General features: G+C 50.4%; 1 protein-coding gene across 1 annotated transcript; it reads right to left on the reverse strand.

The window, feature by feature from the left end:
- Positions 1–2,699: 2,699 nt before the first annotated feature.
- On the reverse strand, positions 2,700–9,817 carry Glyctk (glycerate kinase). The gene is made up of 5 exons (XM_027414379.2): positions 9,680–9,817; positions 6,999–7,414; positions 6,685–6,836; positions 5,986–6,161; positions 2,700–5,694 (listed from the first exon to the last, which is right to left on the reverse strand). The coding sequence occupies exons 2-5, from the start codon at positions 7,373–7,375 to the stop codon at positions 4,828–4,830; spliced, it is 1,572 nt and encodes a 523-aa protein (XP_027270180.1). The 5' UTR covers positions 7,376–7,414; positions 9,680–9,817; the 3' UTR covers positions 2,700–4,827.
- Positions 9,818–10,237: the final 420 nt, after the last annotated feature.

Raw genomic sequence — 10,237 nt, forward strand, 5'->3', positions numbered from 1 at the left:
TATAGTTGCTACAGGATCAAATACCCATTTTAGCCCATACCTTCCAGCCACTACAGGCCAGCCTGAGCCAAGAGGAAGGAGGGCAAACAAAGCCTCGGGAATGACACGAGTGATAACCTGAGAGGCGTGATCCTTAGGCATCCCTGCCTCCTGGAGAAAACTACCCCTCCCAGGCTGGGCACAGCTCACTACAGCTTTATCTGATGTGGAAGTCCACCTAAGTTATTGGGTATCAGGACTCACCCCTTGCATCCACATGCACAACCCATCTCCACTCCTAGCATACTCCAAATCCTCTAACCCAGCCTGGGGCCAGGCCAGCCGGCCCCTCACCAATCTGGGCCCATGTTTCTCATCCATGAAAAAACTCAGAGGGAGGCAGGCTTCTCTGTCCTTTTGCCTGAGACATAGGGGACCATCTTCCTGCTAGGCAAGCAGCTGATTCTAGCTCCAGCTAGCCCCCCTCAGCTCCTGGACCTCTCATAGCTCAAATACCATCTCTGCACTGGAGGTGTAGCCAAGTGACAGACACTCCCAAACACATACACACTAAGGAGGAGGGACTGGAGATGCAACTTAAATGGTACTTAGCCAGCATTCATGAAGCCCTGGGTGTGATCCCCAATACCACGTAAAACTTCGATGATGGCACACATCTATAATCCCAGTACTCATGAGATAGAGAAAGGGAGATGGAGAAATTCAAAGTCACTACTGGCTTCCCAAGTTCAAAGCCAACCTGGGCTGTCTTAAATTAATTAATTAATTAAATCCAGCTAATGTCTTTCTAGTATCAGAGGACATAGGTGGCAGGTGGCTTGTTTGGCTTCAGTCCATGAACACCAATGTCCTGCTGGCTCTAATCTTGGCCCTTTCTGGCAAGAAGAGGGCCTCTCTAAACTGAAATCTCCTTATAAATACCTTTGGAAGATACTAAAATCTAGGATTGTTTTTACAGATTTTTATCTATTTTAAAGACTTTTAATCTTTTATTTTATGTGTATAAGTAAGTGGTTTGCCTGCATGTATGTATGTGTGTGCATCATGTGTATGCCTGGTGCTCACAGAGACCAGAAGAGAATGTTGGATCCCTGGAACTGTAGTTACAGACAGTTGTGAGCTGCATATGGAGGCTGGGGACTGAACTCAGGTCCTCTGAAAAAGCAGCCATCTCTGCAGCCCCATCTGTCTAATCCCCCTCCTTTTTCCCCTTTCTCTCCCTGAGCTTCCTATAGAAACCCACCTGCTTCTAACCCCACCAGAAGTGAGCAGGCCACAAACACTGTCTACATCAGAAAAAGGAGGAAAGAAAGGTAAGGAAGCCGGGACAAGAGCCTAGGACCTGACTCCCACTCTAATGTGCCTTCCAGGCCGCTTAAGTGTTCCTGTAGTGAGATTTTATATGAACACAGACTCTCCATGAACTCTGTCCAGTCTCTCTACCTTCCACAACCTCAAGGCACTGATGGCATTCCCATGGACAGAGGGGCTCATTTATTCCCAAGGATGTTTGAACCAGGGCTTTCATCTTGATTCCAAAGCGGGCATCTAAAGAGTTGCCAATGAGCTGGGTGTGGTGGTACCTTTAATCCCAGCACTTGGGAGACAGAGGCCGATGAATCTCTGTGAGTTGAAAGCCAGCCAGGGCTACATAGTGACCCTGTCTCAGAAAAAAATAAAAAATGAAAATAGAACAGAATTGTCAAGGCTAGGTGAAGGCTGCAGGGCTGAGGCCATAAGGAGCTTGCAAAGGTGGGAAAGGAAGGGAGGAAGTCCTGGACATGGCATTTCTCTCCAACTGGAACCCTCCTACCTTCTCACACACCTTCATCCTCTGCCCTTTCGCATCAGTCCTGCCACATTCTCTTGGTATCACTCCCTGCTAAAATCTTCATGAACCTTGCCTGTGTTATCACAGTAAGGTTAACTCCCCCATCCAGGCCCATGAGGCTCTTTTCATCCTACTCTGCAAGCCGGTCTTTAAGGTCTCTTTGCCCATGTCCCACAACGTCCCCAATGTTCTAACTACACCAAACTGCCTGCACCTTGCAATGGAGCAGTGTGGAGGCCTGCTCAGTGGCTGGTTGGAGGTTGCATTGGACACACACTCCTACACATGCACACTAGGTGTATGCCCACTGTTGTCATGCATGGGGTCTCCTACCAAATCATCACTCTGCCCTTCCATCCACAAAGAGATCAACAAACCTGCTTTAGAGATCCCTAAAGAAGCTAAGTATGGTCATATGACCATCCTCAAACCCCTGAGGGGCAACAAGAAAAATAAAGACACATCCCCTAATTCTGCCTGAACCTTAGGTTGGCCCCAGGGTGTCTGAGCCCCAAAGGGCAGCAGAGAATGACCAAAAGGGTCCAAGCCAAGATCTCATGCTGGGCCTGTGACTAACTTATGCTAACCCCGAGACAGACAATCTTCAATAATTCTCCAGTTATAGGACAAATGGGTTTAGATAAGCTGACCCCAGACCCACAGCTCATGCCAAGTGCAGAGAACAAAGAGGCTTTAAGGTAAAGGAGGGCTGGCAACCCTCATGGAACAATCCTCTAGCCATGGAAAGTGTCAGCACATGAAGATGAAATGGGGATTTGGCAGCAGAAACCTGAGTCAGGAGAAATGGCAGCCAAAATCCAAAGGAGGGGAACACCTTCAACAATCCATAATTGATAAGACTCGTGTATATTTAACCATTCATTCATTTATTTTATTTTTCAGTGCTGGGAACTGAACCAGGGCTTCGCACATGCTAGAATAGTAAGTACCATTGACTATATTTCCAGCCTTCTTTTTAAAGATCTTTGAAATGGGATCTCACTTAATTGCCTAGGCTGACCTTGAATTCTCTCTGTAACTCAGGCTAGCCATGAACTCTCAGTCCTCCTGCCTCTCAAGTACCCTGGGATATACAGACCTGTGCCACCAGGCCCAGCTACATAATTGACATTGATGGAGGGGGGTGGGAAGTTCTATTGAGCACTAACTGTGAGGAACTTGCATATTTTTATCATCTAGACTGACCAAATATATAGGTGTGCAAATACAGTGAGTTAAGCCCACCAACAGTTTGCTCTAAGGGGGCCCAATTCAGACTCTGGCCCCCAGACTATGAAAACACGGGCACAGCAAAAGGGACCGAGGCAGATGAAGGGAGCTCCAGCAAGACTCTGCCCATATGTAAAGCCCTCAGAGGGCAATGGAGGCAGCCATACCCATAAGCAACTCTACTCTGAAAAGCACTTGTGGGTACACTACCAGAGGTATTCTGACACGTGTCCCGTGCTCACATGCTCACCACACAAAGACACCGAGGATGTGGCTGACAAGTCCTTGGTCCCCCGTCCTCTTCTCTCGAAGCTCTTGCCTGCAACTTGGTGTCCATTGGAAATGCATTCCCAAGGTCAAGAACACAGTCAGGACACCTCTGGAGGATGCCAGAACACCAGTGTAAAGACAGAATGCCCTGAGACTTTGACACCAGGAAAGAAAATGGTACATGCCACTCTACTTCCCTAAACCTCTCTGCTCCTCAGAGCCAGCTTGCCTTGCCTCCCTCCCTCTCAGTCTCTGGAACATGTAGGACCTAGGTCTTGGGATCCTGGCCCAACTGCTAGCCAGACTGTCCAGAGCCCATGCAGAATGGTGGCTCTTCCCATCAGCGCTGACCCAGAGTCCTGCACACCCTCACAGTGGAAGAGGGGCCCATAGGAGCAGCCCCAGGCCTCACTGTTCTCTATGGCTTTTTATTCCTATGTGATTCTACTGCTCACTCATATAGGGATTGGAGCCGTGGCGCACGGTGAGGATAGCCAACGGAGGGCTCTGATACTGAGCATGAAGGCTCAAGGGGAGCCAGGCCAGTGGCTGCAGGCCAACCCAAGGGACTTACCCCTGACAACTATAACAGGATAGGGCGAGGGACTGCTGAACTCCTTCACGGCTCTGACCTATCATTCTAGTCCTGGAAACACACACTGAAATGCTGGACCCCAACTGTGTGCCCTAAGGAGCAGCTACTGAACGTGGCATATTTAGCCTGGGGAAATGGAACTGACATGGGAGAGCAAGCTTAATACCCTGCAGCCTCAAGAAACCCCTGGATAGAGGGAGGGTAAGATAGAGGAAAGACAAGGGTGGTCCAAATACTGAAGGAATATCCTTGGTAGCCAGTAGAAAATTTCCACCCAGCCAGGCTTCAGCAGGAGTCAGGTTGCCACAGGGAGTCATGGTTGAATAGGTGACAACCCTTAAACCTGTCCTGCTCACCCACACTGATGCTGCTAGGAGCCATATTCAACCATCAACAGACCCTGAGCGTGCCCAGCAGAGAAGCGGGTGAGAAACTCTGTTTAAATGCTGGCACCATTGCTAGGGCTACACCATGTTCCCCTCCCTAATAGCTACCCCAAGATCTGCACTAAAGAAGAAAGCGTTGAGGGAAGGTGAGCTGAGACCCCCACAACATGCTCCTTTTTATTTCTATTCAATGGAAGAAACAGGCTGAGGATCTGGGCAGATGGGCTCCTGGGGAAGAAATAAGGACTGGGAACTGGCAAGGAGCTTCTTCTAGGCCTCAGGGCTCCCTACTGATGTAACAGAAAGTAGGGGTAGAAAGGAGCCCTTGTCTTACAATTCAGTCGGGGGGTGGGGGGGACGAATGTGGAGATCTGTGGGGTCTGGGTGGAGCAGGCTAAGGAGATAGGGAGTCCTAATGCACAATGGGGCCCTGGGGAGCCAGCCTTTGATCTTCCTAGACCCTGCCCTTGCAAGCCTCTTATATACTCTCAAAATATGAGCTACCTCATATTTCGTCACTGAGGACGAAAAATCAGGAGGTGGACATCCATGACATTGGTCCCTGTCAACCCTGTATGCAGCAAGTGTGTTCCACCCTGGAAGCGGCTAAAGAAGGTGTATGAGTCATTGTTGGAGAGGAAGGTGGCTATGTCCAGGCCTTCAGCAGAAGCCTGGCTGACAAGATCAGACGTGACCCAGGCCCCAGCCGCCTTTGTAGGCCCATCCTGCCCATCAGTGCCTCCACTCAAAAATAGCACATCAATAGGCCCCAGTGGCTGTCTTCCCAGCTCTGTTCCCACATGCAGGGCCAGTTCTTGGTTCCGACCACCCTTGCCAGATCCCTGCAGCTGCACCGTGGGCTCACCACCAGCCAGGAGGCAGACTGGGCCTTTAGCCTTTGCCACAGCTTCCAGCGCCTCCTCCAGCTGCAGGTCTGGGAGCGGGAGCTCAGCTGCCAGCTGATGGAGCTTTGCCTCTTCCTCCAAGGGATGCCCGGCCGTGGATGAAGTGAGGCGGGCTGCAGCCACCCGGGCTAGCAGCCCATAGAACTGAGCCACGTTTTTTACGTCACCCTGAATGGCTGTGCTCAGCACCATGGCACGGTAGCCCAGGACCTCAGCTTGCTTCTGAGCCTCAGCCAGTGCCAGAGAATTAGAGCCAATGATGACATTGAGGACATGACCACAAGTATGTGGCCCACGGGGGTCAGAGTCAGCTCGAGAGAGCACAGTCTTCACAGAACGTGGCAGAGCAGCACGAAGACCATAGCGATTAAGAATCTGCAGGCAATCTTGCACACTGTGGGCACTGGCCACAGTAGGGCCACTGGCGATCACCTCCAAAGGGTCCCCAATCACATCTGACAAGATGAGGCTTACCACCTAGACAAAGGCCACAAAATAAGGCTCAGTCTTGACTCCTCCATGTCCCAGGGCCCTTAAGGACAAACTGGTCCTGAGTGTACACCACTTCCCTGCCCACAAAGTGTCAACTTCTTGACACTTTCAGGTGGGGCTGACAGAACACCTACCAGGGAGACTCCCTCTCATCCTCTTTGGCCTCCTCCCAGGAACTCCCCAGTAAGAGCCCTGCCAACTCGTATGTTAGCCAAAGCTTTCATCTCCCTGTCACATGTGGGGAACCCAGGGCTGGCTGAAGAAGTGATGATGCACCTGAGCAGGATAGGCAGCCTGAGCCAGCCCTCCACCCTTCAGCTGGGACAGGGTCTTCCGGATGGTGTTCAGCTCCTGAATTGTCGCTCCGTGGGCTGCCAGCAGCTTGGTGAGCATCTGTTTCTCCTCCAGTGTGACAGGTGGGATGGGAGCAGGCAGCAGGGCTGAGCCCCCACCTGCAGAGTCAGTGAGGGTGTCAGGGAGAAGACAGGGGGGCACAGGTAGACCACAAGGGAAGTGGACTAAGAAGGTGGAGTTACAGTGCCCCCCTGTGGACATGGAGTGAAGCTGCCCCCTAGCTGGGATACTCCAGATCCCAGAAGATGCTGGGAGGGGTGAGGATGTAGCTCAGTAGTAGAGTGTTTGCCTAGCCTGTGTGAAGCCCTGAACCACAAAAATTATAAACTTTTTAAAGCATGGACTAAGGAAAAGCAAGAAAAAAAACAGCAGACAATCAAAGAGAGTTCTGTGGGGGCTGGAAACTCAGCTTGTGGAGCCCAGGTGACAGTTGCAGGCAGCAACATTTTCCAAAGGTTCTGACATGTGGTAGTGTGTTAGTGTGCCCTCACCATCACAACTCAGGATAGATAACTGCCCTGACACCACCCACAAGGTTCCCTCTAGGCTCCTCACTGCCTCCCGTGGTCCTAACTTCACCCTGTGAGCATGGAAGCTCTGGTATTAGGGGTACCCTCCCACCTGAGATGAGCACAAGCAGCAGGTCTTCGGCTGTGAGCCCCTCCGCCAGCTGCTGGATGGCCAATGCAGCCCGCAGTGCATCACGGTCTGGTAAGTTGTCCTCTGCACCCTCAAACACCTGGATGTGGCTGTGTGGCTTCAACAGCATCTCTCTGAGGAGGGAGCAAACAGAGGTGGGCTCCACTCCCTCCACCCGACTTCTCAGCTGTACAGTGAGAGTGACATGAAAGAGACAGACCCAGGAGATAGGGAGGCCAAGGAGAGAGGTTTCCCACCAAAGGGCAGTGGTAGCAGCCCCACCCACAGATTCTTACTGCTTTCCAGCATGCTCCATAGCAGCCCGGATCCCCTTGGGAACGCTGATCACACCCTGCACAAGATGCTGGCCCAGCAGCTCCTCAGCTGCAGCTGCCATGCCCAGCACAGCCTTGCCGAAGCCCACTAGGTAGAGGTTTTCTCGTAGCTGGAAGCTCCGGTCCCGCACCTTCAGCTGTTTGCCACTAGGATCCAAGGACAGTGCCCTTTGCAGCATGGGACCTGGCTGCACAGCGCCCACAGCACTCTCAAACAGCTGCCGTGCCTGCTCTGCCAAAGCCATACCACTGGACATCCGGGCCACCGGGGGCCCCCAGAAGAATGGACGTGACGGGGCTCGGAGAAGAGAGGGCAAGACCTGTAGGGCTGCAGCCATGCCCCACTTCTTTCAGAATAGCCTTGTGTTCATAGCTGCCTAGAGAGGGAGGAGAATGAGTGAGACCGCAGACAGAATCCCACCATCATGGCCACCCCTCTGAGAGCTTAGGGCTGGTGGACTCCATAGCCATTGCTGCAAGAATGAGCCACCTGAAATGAAAGCTGAAGAACTCCTGAAGCCTGCAGCAAACCTGATCTTACTCCAGTTCTGCAAGCCCAGCCCTGACGCCCAGTCACGTCCTCCTCTTCTGTAGGCCACACACCAGTCTTCTAGACACTCTGCCCCAAGTCCAAAGTTCCTATGAAGTGGACCCTCCTCCTGGGTCACCCTTTGGCTGGGAGTTAATCATTCACAAAGAAAGCTATTCCTCCCAGTGGTCTCCTGAACCACACTCTTTTTCCACACACTCTACTTCCAAGTCCTCACACCAAGGCAGTGCCCCTTTCTGGCATATCTGCCCTACCTTTTCACCCCTTTTACTGCTGACAGAGAGGGGGGGCTGTTGGTTGTCTCACCAACTGACCCCAAGCCCACTGACCTCTAGCCTGATCTATTTCATTAGCTATAAGACTATTCTGGGAATGCTGGGTCTATGCAGAAAGGCTGCAGGCTTATCAGTGCACACAACCTGAGGATTCTCAGCACACAGACCAGTTCAATGAGAGGTCCAGGCACAAATCAGGAGTAGCTACAAAATCTGACTCAAGGTGAGACTGTTTGACAAGTCCTCGGGTCATATGCAAGAGGACATTGCTATTGAGCTCAATCTACAGCACAGGAAAAGATGTCCCTCTACCCACACAGCTGGTCAGGGTCAGCCTTGCCAGGAACACCCCTTCCTGGCTGCGTGATAGCAAAACAAGCCCTGAGTTACACCACTCAGTGCAGAAACAGCCCAGTGCTGGAGCAGGCAAAGGCCAGGCTCCTAACTATGCCCAAACAATCATTTTCCCTATTGGGCAGAGTGAAAAACAGAGAGGTCTTGGGGTAAAGGTCAGGAAGCTATACAGGGTAAATACAGGGGACAATGAAGCCAAAGGACTCATCTGTAAAAAGGTATCTAAATTTGGGGACAGAGAGATACTGGAGACTGAACCCAGGTTTTGTATGTGACAAGTATGCACTCTACCATATCACTGAGACACATTAAAGCCCCTAAAAAAGATACTATAATAAATGCCTACCATTGTGCTGAAAGACAACTGTATCAGTAAGCGTGGATAGAAGAGGAAGTAGTCTAGGAACTGGGATGTTGGGGTTTTTGTTTTGGGTTTTTTTTTTTTTAAGTGTAATGTATCTTTTCTCATTTGCAAGATGAGAGGTGGGATGAAATTAAGCCTAATTCTTTCAGGGAACTTGAAAAGTGTTGTTCTGTGGGAGAGATCATGTCTATCATGCATGAAGTCATGGAATCCTCCATGGCGGTGGAGGGCTGATACTCCTGTTTGCCTGACACCTCAGGCTTTCTGATGCTCTGTCCAATGCAACAGAGAAAACTGTGGGTAACAATTTATTCACTCCTAAATACCGTGCAACTTCCAGAGACCTGTGCCGTTTAGCGGTATAGTTCACAGCTAGTTTTTAAAGAAGAAAAAGAAAAAGAAAAAAAACTAGACGTATTGTGAAAAAGAATACAAAGGGCACCGGCCATGGGATGTCTGTAAACATGCCCGGTTTTCATGCAAGGGATCCATCCATCCCCAAGGCTTGGAGCATCTTAGCGTCTAAAACATACAATACTCAGCCCTAGGTGAACTTTGTCTATCTCACAGAGCAGCAAAAGCCTAGAGGATCTCTATTAGAATCCAGGACGAAGGAAAGCTCAAGGCCAAAACTGCCAGATAAAATGCTGGGCATTTGGTGAAATCTCTATTTCCAATAAGTAATTTTTCTAGTATAAATATGATCAGTACATTTGGGATTATTTGTAACTAAAAATTACATTGTGGTGAGCTTAAATTTAATTGGACGACTTGCATTTTCAGCTGTCAAATCCCCAACTCTATTTAAGACACTACACCTTCCCAGCTGCGGCGCACTCGGGCTGCTAAAAGAGGAAGTGCGAAGAGCAGCCTTGACTCCTCCCGAAACGAAGTGGAGCTGACATCACCTCCGGATTTGGCCAACGGCCAGATGACCGGAAGTGACGTTGCCCGAGGCCTGTAATCTTCGCAAGGAAAATGATTGCCGCGCAGTGTTGGGTGTCGCAAAAATTAAAGGACTGCTTTCGCTTGGATTCGCCTCCGTCTGGGCCAGGAATGACTTCCAAGGTCCGTGTACGCCCTTGAGACGCAAGCTTACCTTTCTGCCGCTTCCAGCGCTGAAGACCGGAAACATTCTGGGTGGGTGGGGATTAACCCGGAAATGGCAGGTCGGGACTCCTGGAGACCAGGTTCGTGGATTAGAGCTTTGCCTCTCTGACCGCCAGAAAACCTGAAAAGAGGTGTATGGAGCCCTCCGGTTTCTGTATTCCTGCAGTGGATTCTCGGTGGTTTGTAATGATCCTTCCCTCTTCGTCCTGTTAGATAAAAATCAGTCATTAAGTACACCCCGAATTCCTGTTAGATGCCAGACACCGGGCTGAACCATCAGAGAGCTGCAACCCACCCCTCTAGAGAGTTTAAGGTCGTCCTTGCCCCTCCGCATAGTTAAATTCCATGACAATGCATTGATGTTTACCACACTTCCGTGAGCTACCATATACAGCTAATTCAGCGAAAGATTTCTGTTCCATGATCTTTGAACACAACAAGTGCTAACCTCCCTACCTTGTGTCCACTATGACCCAGTCAAAAATAACTATTGGCTGAACTCCAAAAACATGAGTACACTTTTTCTGATGGAAAGAATTTCTTCAAA

This window comes from Cricetulus griseus, chromosome 4, assembly GCF_003668045.3.
Source record: "Cricetulus griseus strain 17A/GY chromosome 4, alternate assembly CriGri-PICRH-1.0, whole genome shotgun sequence".
Classification (NCBI taxonomy): Eukaryota; Metazoa; Chordata; class Mammalia; order Rodentia; family Cricetidae; genus Cricetulus; species Cricetulus griseus.